General features: G+C 37.1%; 2 protein-coding genes across 4 annotated transcripts; both read right to left on the minus strand.

Moving 5' to 3' along the window:
• Positions 1 to 295: 295 nt before the first annotated feature.
• Positions 296 to 5,699, minus strand: LOC107854267. Of its 3 annotated transcripts, none has more exons than XM_016699280.2 (3): positions 5,580 to 5,699; positions 2,549 to 2,881; positions 296 to 1,284 (listed from the first exon to the last, which is right to left on the minus strand). In XM_016699280.2, the coding sequence occupies exons 2-3, from the start codon at positions 2,757 to 2,759 to the stop codon at positions 458 to 460; spliced, it is 1,038 nt and encodes a 345-aa protein (XP_016554766.1). In that variant the 5' UTR covers positions 2,760 to 2,881; positions 5,580 to 5,699; the 3' UTR covers positions 296 to 457. The 3 variants fall into 3 exon arrangements, with proteins under 3 accessions (XP_016554766.1, XP_016554767.1, XP_016554768.1); XM_016699281.2 differs by having other exon boundaries at positions 3,510 to 5,628; XM_016699282.2 differs by lacking the exon at positions 5,580 to 5,699 and adding an exon at positions 4,877 to 5,524.
• Positions 5,700 to 7,373: 1,674 nt separating this feature from the next.
• Positions 7,374 to 20,677, minus strand: LOC107854230 (autophagy-related protein 11). The gene is made up of 5 exons (XM_016699227.2): positions 18,539 to 20,677; positions 15,781 to 17,431; positions 12,686 to 12,903; positions 9,646 to 9,859; positions 7,374 to 8,024 (listed from the first exon to the last, which is right to left on the minus strand). Exons 1-5 carry the CDS (start codon positions 19,480 to 19,482, stop codon positions 7,593 to 7,595), a joined length of 3,459 nt encoding a protein of 1,152 aa, XP_016554713.1. The 5' UTR covers positions 19,483 to 20,677; the 3' UTR covers positions 7,374 to 7,592.

Raw genomic sequence — 20,677 nt, forward strand, 5'->3', positions numbered from 1 at the left:
AGGTCGTTACAAACGCATAAAATCATTCTAACGCACAACACACGCAAAAAAAAACAAAATAATCCAAAATTCCTTTTTTGCTCGTTTGTTCTGAAATGAGCCTCATCCGCCTCTTCCAAGCAGCCCTTATCATTTAATAGAAGATCGTCACAGAATCATCCATGAGTTTTCGGCAAAAAATATTCCGACGCATCTATCCCCCGAAATTCATAGGCTAACACACATGAAAGAAAAAACGCAATAATCCGTAATTCTTGGTGCATATTAGAACATGAATATTCCAAAAAGTATTGACTGATGGTCCCAAAAAATTTTCATTAAGATGTATGATCTCAAAAATAATGTTGAAAACTAAGCCTCATAAGTTTTCTATATTCTAAATTGAAAAAAAAAAAATTGAACTAAATGGGCAGTTGAAGTTGCACTATAAGGGATCTGTACATTTGGTAAAATTACCTCAAGCTGCTTCAAGAATGCCCTCAACAGATTGATTGAGGGTCAAGACATGCAACTTAGACAAAAAAAAGCATGGAGGATCACTGGAGTTCTCTTCTGGGGTAATGCCATCCAAGCATACCGCGTGAAAAGAATGACCGCATGACAAAACAGCAACATTTGGGAGAACTAACGGTACAAAATCATCATAATATTCGTCTTCAAATTCATCTGCATAGTCATCAGGCATGTCGTACAGATCATTTTCGCATAGCGGGCAAGTGATTCCGGAGGAGGAATGAAATGTTTCATCTGGACCTTCCCAAACAATATGATGGATGGGCTCTTCATGTTCTACGCATCTCTCTCTACTTCTTGAAGGCTCCTTGGTACTTGTGGATGATTTAGACTGCCTAATGGGGGTCGGAATCCTTGTCTTTCCTGACAAAGCCTGTGGAGCAACTGATGTTTTCTGGGTTCCAGACCTTCTAACATACTGTTTAGATGGCTCAGACTGACTTAGAGAATTCTGGTTGCGGATCCTTTTCTGCGAAGGCTGTGAAGTTGGAGACTCTAGAATTCTGGATTGAAGGAGGGAAGCCTTGCTCTGCATCTTTTGATGAGAAAGCTTAGATGACGTCTTCTGAAGTTCAGAGCTCTTTGTATGTGGAGCTGTTGGTTGTGATGGATGGATACACGTCTCAATTGGCGTTATTATTTCCTTTAAGACCTGCGGTGGAGCTGAATTCTTAATCTTCTTTGTATCTTTCGGTGGGCTTGTCTTGATTGCTTCTGATGCCGAATCTTTTTTTAACCTTGGCGTGGTTTGCTGGACTTGGACTGCATGACCTGTCGGTAGCAATCAATGTTAGAAATCTCATGAAGCAATAGTTGGAACGAAAAGTATATGGCGACTCTTAAATGAGGGAAACAAGTATTTTCATGCCGATCCTACAAAAGCTATTTTTAGGGATAACACAGCATTTATATTCCGAAAAAGTACATGTTTCCAAATGTGTTATGTAGATATCATCAGTAAACTTAAAATCTCGGAGGCAGTATAAGTCCTTGGGGTAACTTAAAATATTTCCAAATAATCTCATCCCTAGTTTGGCGCCCCATATTCATTCATGTGGCCCCCTCAATGTATGTTGCCAGGCGCCAGACATGAACATTCCGTAGACTCCAAGGGATGAAAAAGGAACATAAATCAAGACTGGATTATGTGAATGTCTGTGTTTATCATTCCTATCGAGAAAAAAAGGACTCTATGTTAACTTGCGGAGGCTAAAATAAGGGGAAAATTGTTCATATAGGCCATTTTACACTGAAATGCTCACAAACTCTGATGTAGGTCTTACTGGAATCTCTTATACACAAAATGAGTATGTGCCTTTTCCGCTCATCTAGTTGGCTAGTGGCTAGCACATGGAAATTAGCGAAGAAACAAGATGGTCAAGACAGTAAAACCATGAGGAAAATGTAAGAGCACATCCAAAATCAGAATATTTAATAAAGAAAACTAACCCGATTATCAACAAAAGCAAAGGGCAGCCCGGTGCACTAAAGCTCCCGTTATGCGCAGGGTCTGGGGGAGGGCCCCACCACAAGGGTGTGTTGTACGCAGCCTTACCTCACATTTCTGCCAGAGGCTGTTTCCAAGACTTGAACCCGTGACCTCCTAGTCGCATGGCAGCAACCTTACTAGTTACTCCTAGGCTCCCTTCAAACTAACCAGATTATCATGAATGCCTATTTCATTAATTTTTTTTCTCTGAGCAGAGGGTCTCCCGAAAACAATCTATCTACCTCAGTGGTAGGGGTGACAAACTAGATGCAACACGAAATGCTAGTACGGAAACTAGCACCCAATACGATGGTGTGATTATAAAATTTCAGCTGATTTCAACAGATAATATATTCATGTAACCTAGAGCACTACACAGAGTCAATTAGAAAAAAACGAGAAGATGTCATCTCGAATGATACAGGAAAGCTTCATGAGAAAATGAACAAATAAGTAAATCTGAAAAAAAATAAAAGAAGTCGTGCTTTATCAAAGTATATTGTTCTCCATCCAATATGAAAGAAAAGAAAGGAAATTTACTCTTACCTTTTTGCGTTTCTGTATTAATTTTTCCAGAAGAACTAATTGTCAGAGAGGAAAATGAACTTCTATTCCTTGTCTCGGTACTCCTCGACTTAGGTGTACTTTCAGTTCGTTTTCCACGCAAAACTTTTATGCTTAAAGCATGTGATGAATTCTCCTTTAAAATTTGGGCGTCCTTCTTGCTACATTTCCGACCTAAAGGGCTGCCAACCATGTTTGACGGTCAGATGATCTTGAAATTGCTTCGTTCAACAAAGCAGCTAACGTAAGCTACAAACCACGGTCCGCCAAGAGTGTATGGACAAGATGGATCCACAACAGACGTATTTCTTGCTACTGCATTAACCACAACAACAGGTCACATTTTGCTGGAATGTAAAACCATGATAGCATCTACAACTCATGCATATTATTCATTACTAGACAAATTAATTGTCCATAAAAGATAGTAAGTTTTTCACTCTGTTAACTTCACTCACACTCGGTGGTTACACCAAGTCAATAGATTCAGCACTAAACGGCATTAATTAACATGCATTTTCATCTCACTAAATCATGTAACTATAGTATGTGTATATGGTAAGTATTTACCCTTCTTTTTCCTAGTTTATTACATCTAAAACTGACGGCAATAACCAAAAGGATCACTGTGAAAACCTATGAGAATTAAACAGGACCTATCTGGCTGTCTCCGTTAACTATATCCACCAATTACTCTTATTCTTAGTTCATTACACTTAATCCACAAATAACCAATAGGTTCACAAACAAAAACCATTCCCATGTCGTAACGTTATAATATATGATTCAAAGTAATATACAATTGATAACAACTACGAATAAAACTAAATAACAACTTGATTATAGAAACTACAGTAACAAACCTTAAAACACAGAAATCCTATTCTCTTAAACTGCACATAGAAAAAACTTCAACAAAGCCATATAGGTGTCTAGAAAATACCATAACAACAAACTCAGTGTAGTCCCACAAAGTGGCGTCCGGGTGTTGCCTTGGGAGGGATGAGTGTACGCAGACCTTAACCCCAACCTCAGAGGTAGAGAGGTAGTTTTCAATAGACCCTCAGCTCAAGAAAAACAATTCAAAAAAACAAGTAACGGAAGAAACAAACAACAAACAATTACAAAATAGCAGATAGTAACAGAAAAGAAACTACAACAAAACCATACAATAATTGAGGTAAGGAAACAACATAGTAAACTCAAATACCCAGATCACAACACTCGACAAATTCTCAGATAAAGTAAACCCCATAACAGAAAACTACCAATATCAACAGCGCAATCAGTTAATTATCAATAAAAACAGTATAATCAGTTCATAAGTCACCTAAAATATTCAAAAAAAAAAAATTAAGAAAAACAAACCACGAAAAGTCAAAAAGCTCTAATACCCAGAACACAATACACAACAAATTTCCAGATAAAGTAAACCCCACAACAGAAAAATACCAAAATCAACAGCATAATCAGTTCTTGATTAATCTAAAAATTTCAAAAAAAGAAAGCACCTTTTTGCAGACTATTAATAAAGGGACTGCAAAGAGTAACTAGGAGACACTAATAAATGCATTAAATATGAAATCATCTACATATTATACATACATGATACATCCGTCAGATACTTTTAGTTTAACCAGTTGCGTGGACGGCTATTTAGGTTAATTCTCCAAAAATTAAGAAAGACATATGGGCGTCAGAAAAAGTAAACCCCATAAAAGAATAATACCAATATCAACAGCATAATCAGTTCTTGATTAATCTAGAACTTTAAGGGGCCGTTTGGCTGGTAAACTAGTTATCCTGAGAATAACTATCCCATCCAAAAAATACCACAAAAAGTCAAAAACCCAAACACCACAACCCAATACTCAACAAATTAATCATATAAAGTAAACCCCACAACAGAAAAATACCAAAATCAACAGCAAAATCAGTTCTTGATTAATCTAAAAATTTCAAAAATTTCAAAAAAGGAAAGCACCTTTTTACAAAGTGTTAATAAAGGGACTGCAAAGAGTAACTAGGAGACCATAATAAAAGCATTAAATATGAATCTTGAATTGCCAAATTGCCAGAACAAGTAAACCCCACAACACTACAATACCCATATCAACACCATAATCAGGTAAAAACATTCAAGAAAATGCCATATGGGTATCCAAAAATCACCACAAAGCATCAAGAATTCAAATACCCACAACCCAATACTCAACAAATTAATCATATAAAGTAAACCCCACAACAGAAAAATACCAAACTCAACATCAAAATCAGTTCTTGATTAATCTAAGAATTTCAAGAAAGCACCTTTTTGCAGACTGTTAATAAAGGGACAGCAAAGGGTAACTAGGAGACCCTAATAAAAGCATTAAATATGAATCTTGAATTGCCAAATTGACAGAATAAGTAAAATACAGCATAATCAGTTAAAAACATTCAAGAAAATGCCATATGTGTATGCAAAAATAACCACAAAACATCAAGAATTCAAATACCCACAACCTAATACTCAACAAATTAATCATATAAAGTAAACCCCACACCAGAAAAATACCAAAATCAACAGTATAATCAGTTCTTGATTAATCTAAAAAATTCAAAGAGAAAGCACCTTTTTGCAGACTGTTAATAAAGGGACAGCAAAGAGTAACTAGCAGACCCTAATAAAAGTATTAAATATGTATCTTGAATTCCCAAATTGCCAGAACAAGTAAACCCCATAACACTACAATACCAATATAAACATCATAATCAGTTAAAAAAATCAAGAAAATACCATATGTGTATCCAAAAATTACCACAAAACACCAAAATTCAAACACCCACAACCCAAAACTCAACAAATTAATCATATAAGTAAACCCCACAACAGAAAAATACCAAAATCAACAGCATAATCAGTTCTTGATTAATCTATAAAATTCAATATACATGCATACATACATATATATACACACATATATACATATAAGATATAGATATATATTATAAAAAAAAATTAAAAAGGTACCTTTTTGCAGACTGTTAATAAAGGGCGGTGGATTGGGAAGAAGGAAAGAGAAAGGGTTTATTTTTGGGGAAAAATTTGGCTTATAAAGGTTTTGGTTGTGGGCTCCATTTTGTCCTTTTTTTTTAAGGGGGTTAGGGATTTTATTTTATGTGAAAAGGTATTTTCTATAATTAAGTTAACCTAATCAATAAAAAGAAAATAAAAAATAAAATTAATGAATTTCGAACACAACTTGTAGGCATAAAATAAAAGTAATTTAATTTAGCTTGTAAGAAAATATTGAATACTGAGTGAGAAACAAAGATAAAACAACTAGAATTTCTCTTTTTTGTTCCTTCAAAAATGATTTATTTTTTATTGTTGAAACGGAATGAAAAGGTTCAACAAAAAAAATAAAAGGGAGTATAGGTCACATAGAACTAGGGTTGAGACGTTCGGTATTCGGTTCGGTATTCTCAAAAGGTAAATTCAATAACCGGTAATTGAAAGTAGATATCAATGGCATATTTTTAAGTTTCGATTCAATAGTTCGACTAGGTATTTAATAGTACCAATATTAAAGTTGGACCAACTTCATGGCAAAAAATAATTAAAAATAATCCTCATTAAGGTTATAATAAGACAGTTCGATATTTGGTATTCATATGTAAACCTTCGTAGCAAAATATTGCTTTCTGACGCACATTCAAATTATTCGGGTTTTAAAACAGCATCAAATATCGAGTAGAAAGCTAGAAAAAATAGATCAACAAGTCTCTCACAACAGAGTCTAACAGACACAGAAGGTAAAGACATCAATCATCACGGAGTACGACGGAACAGAGACACTCTCTCGCAGGAAGCGCTTCCCCTTCACTAGGCTCTATAAGTCGCGTATCCAGACTAGGCAAACCAATAAGTCTCGAACACCAAATGCACTGCCCCCAAAGTATTACTTGATGCAAATTCAGATTAATCGAGTCTTAATGCAGCATCTAGCATCGAGTGGAAAGCCAGAAAAAATAACTCAACCAGAGATTTAACTGTCAATCACCAAGGAGTATGGCAGAATAGAGACACTCCTCGCAGGAAGCGCTTCCCATTTAACAGGCTCTATACGTCGCATATCCAAACTAGGCAAACCAATAAATCTCGAACACCAAATGCACTGCCCCCAAAGTACTACTCAACACAAATTCAGATTAATCGAGTTCCAAAGCAATATCGAGCATCGAGTGGAAAGCCAAAACAAATAACTCAGCCAGAGATTAAGACTGTCAATCACCAAGGAGTATAGCAGAATAGAGAAACTCCTGGCAGGAAGCACTTCCCCTTTACTAGGCGCTCTACACGCCGCATATCCAGACAAGGCAGACCTAAGTAGCTCGGAATCTCCAATATTATTGCCTTACCCGCATCGGATCCTTCAAAAATACACTATTTTTGAAATATCCGACATCCACCTGTCAACATTTACACGCCACGTATCCAGACAAGGCAGACCTAAGTCGCTCGGAATCTCCAAAATTGTTGCCTTACCCGCGTCACATCCTTCAAAAATACACTATTTTTGAAAGATCCAACATCCACCTGTCGACATTTACACGTAGGCAGACCTAAGTCACTCGGAGTCTCCAAAACTGTTGCCTTACCCCTGTCGGAACCTTCAAAAACACAATATTTCTGGAAGATCCGACACACCTGTTGACATGTTTGAAGAGTTCAAGCAGCATAGAGGCGGCAGACTAATAAATTTCAAACACCAAATACATTAAAAAGAGAGATCAAGAAAACCATGAACTATCATCAAACATGTGATCAAGAAACTAATAAAAGAAAGATGAATATTCACAGAATTTTACAAGTCTATAAGAAAAAAGGCATTATATACACAAAGAGGAACAAGTCTGATTGATTTGCATCATCAGCTGTACAATAGGAAGAAAGAGTACTAGTACTAGTTAAAACTATATAAAATCATTCTGTACATTTTCGATTTCTTCCCTCATTTCTTTGTTTTTACCATTCATGAGATCAGGAAGGTGGTGGTGAATGAATAGTAGTATCAGGTAACATGGCTACAGTCACGACGAAGTATTCACAGCCAACAGGGAGACCATATGGGTTCGTCGTAGTTGATCCTGAATTCAAGGACAAACGACTGGTTCCTGTGTCGGAAGTCAGTATATCTAAAAGATCTCTATCATGGTCAGCTCGAACTGATGTTGTTGTTGTTGTTGAGGGTGTCGACGACCTCACAGTCTGTCGTTCAATATGCACAACCAGCCCTACGATATAGCTTGGACGACTTGGAAGATGGTCGGTGAATAGAGCAACAGATTCTGCAGAGAGGTAGTAATGAGGGCAGTTTCGATTTATAGCTTCATAATTTCCACTGGAATTGAGAACAAATGCTGCAATCTCGTGGACTTCTAAACGCCCGAATGATATCTTCTCTTTGTTTGTCTGATGAACAAATAGAAAAGAATAAGTAGAGCATAAATAAGGTAATGAGGGCCTTGGCGTAACTAGTAAAGGTTGCGAGTTCAAGACGTGGAAAATAGCCTCTTGTAGAAAGGCAGTGTAAGGCTGAATACAACAGACCATTGTGGTCCCGGCCCTTCCACGAACCCCGCGCATAGCATGAGTTTTAGTGCACGAGCTGCTATATAAACTAAAGATCAATCAAAGAGGGAACACACTTAACAAAACAACAATCAATCCAAAGGAAGAACATGAACACTAAGTTCGTAAAAGATATCAAAATAAAAAGAGATCCATCGCATTTCCAAAACCGTTGCTTTAACTTAAAGTAATTCAGGTGTTAATGAAACTGAAAAGCGCAAACATAGACCAACCAAATAAACATTCAGCACTCTAACTTTACGGGTAATGCTTTACCCCCCTTAAACTAGTTTCAAGTGAATTTAAATGCTCCCTTTGACATGGCAAAGAAAGTGAGACTACTCTCCTATACGGGCGCGATGAATGAAAAATATAAAAAGAAACATTCCAACTACACACATGGCATATTTTAAATGGACTTTATTAATTACTTACCTTAGTGGGACCCCTTCTCTTTCATTTTTTTTTTTCCCTTTTTTTCTCGTTCTTCTTCGTTCTTTCTTTTCCCCCAAAGTGTACATATCCACCAAATTTTCACTTGAACAGAAGAATTACCAGACATTTTTTCCAGTGAACTTCTCGATTTAATTTGCTTCATATTTACTTTTGTCATCCATAATTTCAAAATCAAATAAAGATGCTTTCTTATTCTAAAAAGCAAATCACCATTAATATCATCTAAATCTCTCACCAAATTCACCACTGTAATAACAAATTCTGACCTTCACTGGAAAAATCTTTGGCAGCGTAAGGGGAGGAGGTAATGAAACAACAAATTAAAATGTATGAAATATGTGGAGAAAGAAGCCATAGGTGCAATCTTTGACGGCAAATAAGAAAGGAACAAACAGACGGTCGGTGAAATGGATATTTGGTAGCAATGGCGAAATTTCTGTTAAAAAAGGTATGAAATTTATGGAGAACTTTGATATTTTGGTCATCAATGGTGAAATCACTGGAGCAAAGATGGGCATCCTTCACGGAAAATCTCAATTTCTCTAATGTTTCATTCTTCAGAGCATAAATTTCGAGGCAAACCCAGTTATGGGTTTTCCGATCCTAAAAGGGCTATTAAGGCTTCAAGTTTGTTTACTAGGACAAAACCTAAGGGACGCTGCCATGGTTGTATACTGTACTTGAACATAGCATCATATGCAAGTCTCACACGCCCTATGTTTCAAGAATGGTGGAAGAAAAAGAAGTAAGATTTTACACGGGGAGGTGCATGTAAAACACCTTCCACCATAAGCATGATTCTCTACTTTTATGGGGATATTAAAGTAACTTAAAACGAGTTTTTGGTAGGTGGGGAGAGTTAAAGAATTACCCATAAAATTAGGGAGCTAAAGTAAGTTTGGTCGAGAAGTTTAGAGGGAAATTTATGTATTTTCTCTAGAAACAAATAACATTTCAGAAATGGTACCATGTATATGACCAAAATACAAGAAGCTAGATCGTTTACCTGCTTCTCGTGTTGATGCTTTTTGTAGAGAGTGTTAACCAATTCTTTCTTTTCTTCCAACTCCTTTGATACCTGCTTATTTGCAGCATCGAATTTGGAACATTTATCAGCCAGCTCTGCTCGATGCCTTGATAAAGCACCAACTTTATCAGCAAGTACCCGGATGCATTCGCGAAATTCAGCTGCGCCATCCTCCTCTTTTTCATTAGTTGAACTAAAAACAAACCATTTTTTCATCAGCCGGTGTTAGCGAAAAGAACGCATAATTTACAATCATAACAGTTGATTTTCTTTTCACTCCACCAGCAAACCAACAGACTTAACTGTTGATTTTACCGAAAAAATGATAATCATTGTCCTAATACTAAATCTTTTATCAATCCAAGAAAGAAATGAACTTGAAGAAACCAATATGTCATAATATCAGCAATTGTTCCCTAGTTATATTTAGTTCTCTCTTTTTAAGGGCGACGATAATTGTTGAATTTATTCACATTCTAGCTCCACTTGCAACTTGTACTCTAGAAAAGCAAACATGAAGAACAGACCTTGAGATGATAACTCCAATTGCTAAAGCGGCAAGGAGTGTATGATGTCCGTTAATTAAACAAGTTCATGGATTAATCACTTTATCATTGTGAAGAAACTGTGTCAAGATTCTTGAATAAGAAAAAAGAGATAATACCCTATTACCCCTGAACTATACCCAAAACAGCAGACACACCTCAACTTAAAGGGGGGTTCTGTTACCCCTGAACTAATTAAAAGTGTAATTTTGACACCCTTAGTGCCTACGTGGCACATACGTGGCACAACACACTGAAGTGTACACGTAGGCACACGTGTGTGCCACGTATGTGCCACGTAAGCACTAGGGGTGTCAAAATTACACTTTTATTTAGTTCAGCGGTTAATAGGACCCTTTTTAAGTTGAGGTGTGTCACAGTCGTTTTGGATATAGTTCAGGGGGGTAATAGGGTATTTTCTCAAGAAAAAATAATAAGTACTCAAGGTGTTAAGACGTCTAAATTTAAGTACTCAAGGTGTTGACGTCTAAATAAGTATTCAAGGTGTTCATGACGGCCAAATCTAAGTATTCAAGGTGTTAAGACGTCTAAATCTGAATGATTAAGATGTTGTCTCTAGATCTGAACACGGAATGATTAAGACGATTCGCTTTTCAACATCTGAATGTGCAAAATTAATTTATTTGTAAGCATAATAAATACACATTTAAATAGAAAACAATTAAATATTAGAAAAAATATAAATTAATACGATAAAATCATTATTTGATAAGAATAAAACATTTAGGTCCGCCGTGATAGTGGAGATCTAAGTTGCTTGGACTAGGCTGCGGGTGTCCAATACGGGTGCAGATCTAGAGGTCAAATCCTTCATGATCTCACTTTTAAGATTCGGGAATATGGATCCATGTATGAATATGAGTGAGGAGATTCAGCTAAAAATAATTCAAATATCTAGAAATACAAGTATAAAACCTAAAATATGCCAACGAGGGCATGGTTGAGCGGTTGGGAAATGGGTTTCCCATGTAGGAGAACAACAGGAATCAAATCCAGCCTTCGTCTGTTACTCAGCCACGAGCTCATCGCAAGGGTTTGCCTAATGTAGTTTACATCTCTTATGTGGTTTGCGAGTTATTGCAAAGTGAGCAGTGAGCAGGTCACCACAAAGTGATCACCCGAAGGGCAGAGGCTGTTGCAGAGGTATGAGATATTATATGGGAAACTTGAGGAGAAAATACTGATAAAGAGAGAATCCTGAAAGGAGATTAAAGGAAAAGGCGAAACATAGAAATTTCTATATATGAGGTATTCCATTTTTTTCAATTTCACATTAGCTTTTGCTTCGATTACAAAAATCATTATATATGTCCGGACTTGCCCCATCAATTTTGGTCAAAGTACCAAAAATCGATTGACCTGACCAGATAGGGTACGAATCCCACATCCATACCCATGTTGTGTCGACATGGGCGGCACTGAAAGTAAAGAGCCCGAATAACTTAGGTGGAGATGGTTCGCAATGGGGGGAATGGTTAGTGTTAATGGCTAGTAATGATGGTAGTGATAGTTGTGACGGTGAAGCTGCTTGGTGTTGCCATGACTAACAAGGTGGTGGCGATTGAAAGTAGCGGTGGTGGTGATTGCGATGGTGAAGTTGATTGATATTGGTAGTTTGTGGTGTTTGATCGTAGTGGCTAAAGAACCTGTGGTAATTGACGATGTGTTGATGGTACCTGAAGATGCATTGAGGTAGTTGGCGGTGGTGCTAGTTGTGACGGTGGAGGTAATTGTAATATAGATTAGCCGCAACAGTGGTAGTGGTTGATAGTGATAGTGGAGGCGGTGGACATAATTATAATGATGGAGGTGGTAGAGACTGACAATAGTGGTTACACAGCGTGAAAGAGGCACTCTCTGGTTGAAAATTTAGAAGGAAGTGTACTCGAACAGCATAGGATGTTACCTCATTAACACTCAAGATAAAGTAGATAGAAAGAAATAGGAGAGCTTTCGAAAGGTTAGAGAATGACGATATACATTTGAGGAACAACCCTCTCATTCCTAATTCCTCTTTTATGCATTCGTAAGGTTTTAGTGTGTATAGAAGATTGGATGTCGGTTATCAAAAGAAAATTGGATGTCGTTTCTAGAAAATCATTGTGTTGTAGATTCTTTACTTTTTGGTGTATTATAAGAGATTTTTCTCATTACTAATAAAATTATTACCTTACCAAAAAAGATATTTGCAACAGAATACTTCAGTCTTTGCATGACAAATTATAATATAACAAAGTTGATAGGGTTAATATAATTAGCGTGCAGCACATACTTCGTAAAGGAAAGGCGAGAGAACGTTGGAAAAATTACGAGTTTTCGATGATCTAACGCATTTGTCCCAGAACTCAAATTTATGAACATGGACAATTAGAAAGTATTATACAACTAAGTTTTTGTCATGCATCGCAAAATGAAGCGTCAAGTAGGGTGAACATATTATGCCAATAGCTTACTTGGCTAAAGATTGAGATAATCCACGCAAGGACTCTGCCAAACCAGCCACACCACCTGACAAGATACTTGCCCTCAATCTTTCAAAGAGGCTGCGCATTTTGACTGCAGAAGCACGCAATGCGCTATACTCCGAGGCCCTTCTATCAGCTGCACATAGATGGGTTTGAGCTTCCTCTCTTGCTTCATGAAGGCAATTCTCTAGATGAGCACAATTCATCTGCAAATCAATTATGGAAAAGGAAAAAAACATTACAGAAATTAGCATATCATGAGATAACAATTGCAGCGACACAACTGATCATACCACTAATCAAACAGGCCTAATAGCTAATAAATTACTCTACATGTAGGAACCTTCACCATGCATGAAACATACCAGACAATCCTATTTCCTAATAAATTACTCTACTTGTAAGAGTCTTCACCATGCATGAAAATTCCATGGATTCCACCTTCTAAGATATGGTGCTCAGAATCTTCAAAAATGCCAATGGCTACGTGTCGGATTCTTCAAAGGTAGTGTGTTTTTGGAGAATCCGACACGGGCGTGGCATCGAAAGTGAAGAGTCAATGCAACTTAGCTTTTAAGTCCTTTTCCAACTCTACAGTACGGTAAGATAGAGCTAATTCACTCATGCCCCAAAATAATTCTAATTTCTTTGTTTAACTCTCATATTCTGTCCACTAATCCTCTTTCAGTAATTTAGAAAATTATGTAAATAGAAGCGACAAGAAGAAGACCCACGACAAAGAGGCATAAGCACATTTTCTGCTTTTATTCTACGAAAGAATTACATGGCTTATAACTTTCAATATCGTGCACTACTAGGTGCTATGCATATTTACAAAGCTGCTACTAGGTGATATGCATATTTAAAAAGCTGCAATACTTACAACTCTTTGCATTTCCATACACTATTGGTAAAACGCAACGGAAAACTAAGCTGCAATTCTTACAACTCCTTTACATTTCCATACACTAATGGTAAAATGCAGCGGAAAACTCAATGTAGGAGGAAGAGAGCCACACTACATCCAAAGAACTATGTCCGCACTAAGGAGACTTTTCTTTGGAAATGCCAAATCACAGGTCAATGGGTAAACAAAGAAGAAATCGGTCGCATTCTCACTGAGCATTACTGTACCTTCAATGTTTTTTTCAAACTGGATATGATGAATAACAAGGTTGTTTTTCGAAACTTTCGGAGCCAATTTGATTTCAGCTGATTAGGAATGATCTAGATTATTTATTGGGGATGAAATAGAAATCATCGGGATTTTATAGCTTTACAATTTGTTTGATGTAGACACTAATTTGATTTGTACATATCACTAGGTAATTCACCAACAATCAATTTAAAGCTCGCTTTATTTGCTGTACAAGAAAACATAATTCCAGCATAAAACTCTTCAGTGTAGAGAACTCTGCACTAACAACAATACATTTTTTTCTGGTAAGGTACTTATCCAAAATTTAGCTTTCGAGCAAAATCCTGTGTGACTAACACATGCAGAATCTTTGTATTATTTATACCATATAAACTATCAACATGCATTAGCAATGCTCGGATAAAGCTAATTCTTGACTTGCAGATCGCAATCCCTGCATAACAATCCATGTATTATGATTCATCACATAACAACCAATCATTATTTTCCACGGTATAATAATCTATGTATTAAAACTCCAAAGTAAATATTCCCTGAAGCAAACAACCACTTACAATTCATATAAGCACATATATTACGTCTTTTTTTAAGCAAAAGTAGGGAAAATCTCCGAGGCAAGTGGTGCACGGTTCATACTCGAGAAATCTCCAAGGCAAGTGGCGTACAGTTTGGAACTCGATGGACAATGATCTCAACCCCTCCACCCTTCTCCACTTAAATGTCATGCTTTGTCTATGACATCGTTTAAACTAGTGAGGTACACCTAACCGACATATCACATGTTGCTTTTACCATTAGACCAAAGCCTGGGCGCATAGCACATAAAATACTTGACATTCCCATAATGTGTACAATTTTGTAGTAAAAATACTTTTAGTCCATCATGAACCATGATAGGGTTTGAAGCTTGAATAAAACAAATACACCCCTAGCCTGATGATATACCTTTCGGGTTTAAGAGATCACATTAGTTTTCTTGGCAATGGCCTCATCAATTGCAATCCACATCTTCGAGACCCCATGTAATCTTGAGTTTGACCAAAAATGCATATATTCACTTGAAACTTAGGACTAGTACACTGGACTATAGTCACATCCATCAAATTTAGATTAACCAACTTACCAAATTAACAAATTCTACTAATTACAGAAATATATCTTATTTTTGAGAAAGGTAACTATGTATTTATCAGAACCAAAGTGGTCCTGGCTATAAGGGTAGTTACAAAAGAAAAAGTGTATCTAAAGAGCTACTGCTATTTTCAAAACACCTACTGTTCCTTCATTTCCATATACATATCTTATTCTAGTGAAGCTTCTGCTGCTACCAAATTAGAATTACTATTCAAGAGAAGTCCATTTCGAAGATATTCCATGTGCATTGTTACCAAGACAAAGAAAGAGATTGCATGAACATACTCCATGGCTATCAGAAGCAAACGGAGAGCAACATTCAAGCACTTTACTGAGCCAAACCCATAAATCACAAGGACATCCATTTAGCATCGATGCATAAATGTTTCTGGAGCACCAGTTTAGCTAGATAACTTAATTCCTTAGCACTAATTTTGGAAATAGATCCATAAATTTATCCATAACCACAAGGTCTCAGGCTTAAATGTCAACGGAGGCAACATTAGGTGATTCTTCCTATCTCTCAAAGCTTTTGTGGATAGAGTTACCAATACCTATGCTGGTGGGAGGTACCAGGAAATCTGTTCTTGCACAAGAAGACACCACTAGTTACTTTGATCCTCCTACCAACGTCTCTAGAGGAAGTTATGACCCAAAAAGTTACAAATTATATGGAAGACAAGCTATGCAAGCTATAACTCTGTATGAGCAACATGATTATGGAAATTCTCTGGAGATCATGATAATTCCAGTTACCAGAAATTTAAATGTTCACGAAACTAAAGAATACCTGAGATTCATCAAGAAGCTTTCCTCTGACCTCCAACTCCCTCACCAGCTTGGATATCTCCTCAGTCAAGGATTTCACCTTGCTTTCGCTTTCATCCAGTAGCTTCGATTTATCAGCCAGGGCACCTTGCAACTCCAGGAGAAGATCCTCTTTAGCTTTAGCAGCCAAACCTTGTTCAGCAGTTACTTCAGAAGGCACGTCCATGGAAATTGTCGCAAGTGTCATATCTCTACCAGCCAATGCAGCATCTTTCTTGTCCTTCACGGGAAGGTTTTCATGCTCTTCATCACGATGTGGATCTAGCATAGATGAATCCAACTGAGGGTTTACCATAGCAGATGAATCAGTCATATTGTCATCTAAGCCTTCCTGTTCCTTGATCTGTTTAAAGCCAGGTTTGATAATTGATGAACTAGAGGCACAAGAAATCTCATCCATGACTTCAGCAGGCATACAAGGCATGTGAGCTTCGCCAACACCTGAAACATCTGACTTGCTGCCATCATTCTTCACAGCTGAATCAGTTAAGTTAGATACACCCTCATCAGCAGAATGTGTGTGCCCTTGCGAGTAATGATCAGACAATTTCTGTTCCAACTCCTGAATCCGTTTTTCATAAGATTCACATTGAATTTGCTTCGCCTTAAGCATAGAATGAAGGTGTTTTTCATATTCTTCTTTCTCATGTAGAGCCTCAGAGGTTTTCTCTCGTGCTTCTTTTAGTAAACTATCAATTTTACTGTCATCAAGTGATTCATAATCAAATTCAGGAAAGATAGAACATATAAAGGCTATTTTAGAAGCAAGCTCAGCCCTCAATTTTGCATTTTCCACTTCCATTTTGCTAGTTCCAGCAATATCCAGAACCTCTGAGCCCGGAAACAATTCCTCACAATCAATTTTCTCATTGAAGTCATTTATCTCAGTTTCCGCTAAATGAGAACCATCAGTAGACATGGAAAGTGGACTCTTTAAGGTCCCATGTTTTTCACTCCTGGAAGAGAGTCCCAATAGATACTCAGGAGCATAGTGATCTATGTCTGGGATATCAACGTCGAGCAATTTAGTGTCAAAAGGAGTTATATTGACATCACAGTGGTTAGGGGTATCATACAGTCCCATAGAAGCCAAAATATCCCGGGGAATGTATGTACTATTTATCCTCAGAAACTCCTCTCTCCTACGAACTTCCGCCTCCCTCCTGGTTGCAAGCCGTTCAGCTAATTGTCCAGCCATTCCCATATACAGTTTCATTGCAGCTTTTCTTCTTACCACTTCAGCAAGGCATGCCCGGTATGCAGGACCAATTCCTCGGATCACTTTTAAGTGCTCAAATAAATCACTTTGACGCCTCAAAGCTTCCTGGAAAACAGCAAATTTGCATCGTATATCTTTGATGGTGTACTGGATATATGCTACCTTTTGCATGTAATTATGAACAAGAATATTCATTTCATTCTTTTTATCCTTGCAGAACTCAACCAGTTTGGAGATTTCACCATCACAAGCCTGCATCTTGGGAAGATAACTTTTCTCATGGCATTCATACATAGGTCCCAACGCTGAAACAGCATCATGTGGACGGAGTGCAGCGGCTAACTGATTGGTCAAACAGTCATCCACAAGATTTTTGACCATATTAACATCCTTGCTGCATATAGAGTAACAGAGATATCAATCATTAAAAGGCAGATAAACAGCACTTTAAAAGTGGATTCTGAAGTCATTCCTATCCATGTAAAAAGACAATGAAGATATCCAGGTAAAGTGACGGATGTACTTAAAGCAAATAATTCAGTAAAAAAATCCTATAATCTTTAAGACTTCACCGTTAAAAATGACCAAATATTTTGTAAATATCCTGAACACCTTCTTACATGTTCCAAATTGCTGGATATAGACAACCCAGAAAGAAAAACAGAACCACAGATGTATTTTAACAAATTGTTCAAGGAGTTGTCATATATCAATTACCTTCACATCTGAAACCTGTGGACCGTGACTCGCTGAGAAAAAATTCCTTTGGTAAAACTAATGATCAGACTAATATTTCAGCTTAAATAAGGAAAATGGTTCAATGTACTAAAAATCTGAGACCTCGTTCATAGAAGGTCAAAGTTGGAACTCAAACAAGAAAAATAACTACGAATGAGAGTGCTCAAGAACTTTCAAATCAGATTTTCACCCCTTTTCTTCACATGCGACTTCAGCTTTAGCTCATTTGAGCTATCAGCATAAGCAGTATGACATCATCAAGTAACTAGCATAGATTGTATAAACCCCGATAAAGCACAGGAATGGAGGTCCTTACTACTTGGAACAGAATGTTATGACTAAATTCCTTTCTCGCCTACTAGACCGCTGTTACTAAAGAAGTGAATCTATTATTACAAAGGTAATTGTGTTGAACTAAAAGTAGTTAAGTTTCGGAGATGCCTTTAACTCCAAAGACTAGCAAGGGTGTTAAACAGCCAAAGGAAATATCACTTATTTTAAATATTAATACAACATTTTTATAGAGAGATCATCCGTGAGCAAAAACGACTTTAGATGCATTACAAGGAGTTTCTTTTTCTACAAGTATAATTCATCACCATAACCTACACAAAGCAAATAGAAAACTGTCCCAAGCAAAGCCCCTAAATCAGTAGATTTGCACTGCAGACAGGCACAACATGGATATATCGGCAGGTGTGCAACACAGGTAAATTAATAAGCTTTATGGATACACATGCTAAGGTTGAGGTAGGGAACAAACCTCAAAGCCTGCATTATGCTTTTCTGCTCACTGACATACTTCTGATGGTCTCTGATAGCTAGTTCCACTTCCCTTATAAGATGTGAACCTTTGGTAGAAAACAAATGCTTAGCATTGTGCTCTAGCTCTCCAAACTCAAGCTTAAATTCGGACACTTTATTCTCGAACTGCCTGTGGGAACCATGACAATCGTCTGCCAACTTCCGAAGGTTCTCCTCTTTCACGAAATCCAGCAAACACTTGCGGTTCACAGTCTGCAAAGCAGGATGAAGTTTGCAAGCCTTCAACTTATCTATATCCCTTCCAAAATTATTAAGCAAGTTAGAATGGCTACGATATTGCTGGGAGTAACACCTTAAAAAGTCATTATAATTTTGATGTATCATCCCATAGAAGTGATCAAGATTGCCCCTAGCAATCCCTAACGCCCGCTCTTGCACTTTTTGCTCTCTCAAAAGCCTCTCACAAGTATCAATTCTCATTTGGGAACGGCTGTAAATGACATGACCACGTTGGAAGTGGAACCTGAATTGCCTCTCGTACGAAGGCAAGGCTTTTAGCGCAGGGTCTATCGCATCATCCAAAGCGTGGGGATCATGAGAGGGCGATGATAAAACAGGATCAGGAATATCGATTATATCAACTTGCTCGGGTAATGGAGGTGGCGCATTGCTTCTCATTCTAGCTTTATTAAACAAGATAACTTCTCGATCATCCGATGGGAGCTTGTAACTAGAAAGTGGACAATGCAATTCAAGTTTCACATCTAAGCACAAAAGAAGCTGATCACCAACAGGAATCCCAGAAACAGACTCTAGATATTGCTGAACAGCATCAACAAGAGTATATTCATCGCAATTCAGTTCATACGATTGCCCATTCTCAGCAATAAGAACCAAAAGCTTCCCTACTTGTGCAACACCAGATGAAGAATTTGAACTCATTTTATCCCTTAAAAGCTCAACCAAATAACCTTCAAAGTTCCCAAATCACAACCTCAACACCCAAATCCTCAAGAATTCACCCAGCAAATCTTACAAACAGATGTCAAAATGCCATAAAAACTCAACCAAACAACCCTCAAAAGCTCCCAAAACCACAACTTCAACGCCCAAATCCGCAAGAATTCACACAGCAAATCCAATCTAAGCAACCCAAAAGGGATCTCTATCTCCCCAACACAACCCAATCTACTAAAACCCCTTCCAGATACCCCCAAAACAAAAACACCCCACTAAATAGTTCACCAACAAGACCCCAAAGTCTCAATCTTTTCCACCAAAAAACACAATTTTCAGCAGACCCACAAAGCAATCCTTCACTGGAACTCCAAAATTTCAACCTTTTCCTCCAAGAAACACAAATTTCACCACACCCACAAAGCAAATCCTCAACAAGACCCCAAAGTTACAATCTTTTCCACCAAAAATCACAATTTTCAGCAGACCTAAAACCCAATTCAGCAAAAAAAAAAAACTCCAAAGTTCCAATCTTTTACCCCCAAAAACAAAAATTTTCAGCAGACCCAAAACCCAATTCAGCAATTAAACTCCAAAGTTTCAATCTTTACCCCTTTAAAAAAAAAAATTCAGCCAATTTTCAGCAAACCCACAAAGCAATTCAGCAATAAAACTCCAAGATTTCAACACCCCACTTAACAATTCTTCACAAACATCAAGATTTCACACTCCCTATCAGCAAAAATCACATTAAAATCCCAACTTTCCAAACCCCACACACCAAAAACTCCAAATTCACAAAAACCCCAAAAAGAAAAATCTTAAACAAACAAAAAAAAAAAAAAAAGCCCCCCACTGTACAAAATACCAAAATCAAGATTTAAGAAAAAACTAAACTATATAACAAGTTCAACATAAAGGGGTTATCTAGGTTGCTTGGTTCTATCTTTTCTTGTTCTTCTAGGTAAGTACTTTTAATGTTTTGCTCAATTAATTTTTTTTTTTCCTACAACAAATTGAAACAAAAGAATAATTAAAAAATGTGGGTAATTTTTTTAATGATGGAAAATCAAGAATCTTTCAAAAAAAGAAGAAGTGTTGGAAAGCAAGATGAAGTTGATGTGCTGTGTTGTTCTTCAAGAAAGATTTATATATATAGAAGAAGAAAAAATGAAGAGTC

This window comes from Capsicum annuum, chromosome 7 (assembly GCF_002878395.1).
Source record: "Capsicum annuum cultivar UCD-10X-F1 chromosome 7, UCD10Xv1.1, whole genome shotgun sequence".
Taxonomy (NCBI): Eukaryota; Viridiplantae; Streptophyta; class Magnoliopsida; order Solanales; family Solanaceae; genus Capsicum; species Capsicum annuum.

Coding starts and splice junctions, on each gene's coding strand:
- LOC107854230 (XM_016699227.2), bottom strand. CDS start 19,482: ATGAGTTCAAATTCTTCATCTGGTGTTGCACAAGTAGGGAAGCTTTTG. Junction 9,860..12,685: donor TTATCTCAATCTTTAGCCAA/GTAAGCTATTGG, acceptor GTTTGTTTTTAG/TTCAACTAATGAAAAAGAGG. Junction 8,025..9,645: donor AGCATCAACACGAGAAGCAG/GTAAACGATCTA, acceptor TTTGTTCATCAG/ACAAACAAAGAGAAGATATC.
- LOC107854267 (XM_016699280.2), bottom strand. CDS start 2,759: ATGGTTGGCAGCCCTTTAGGTCGGAAATGTAGCAAGAAGGACGCCCAA. Junction 1,285..2,548: donor TAATACAGAAACGCAAAAAG/GTAAGAGTAAAT, acceptor TGCTACCGACAG/GTCATGCAGTCCAAGTCCAG.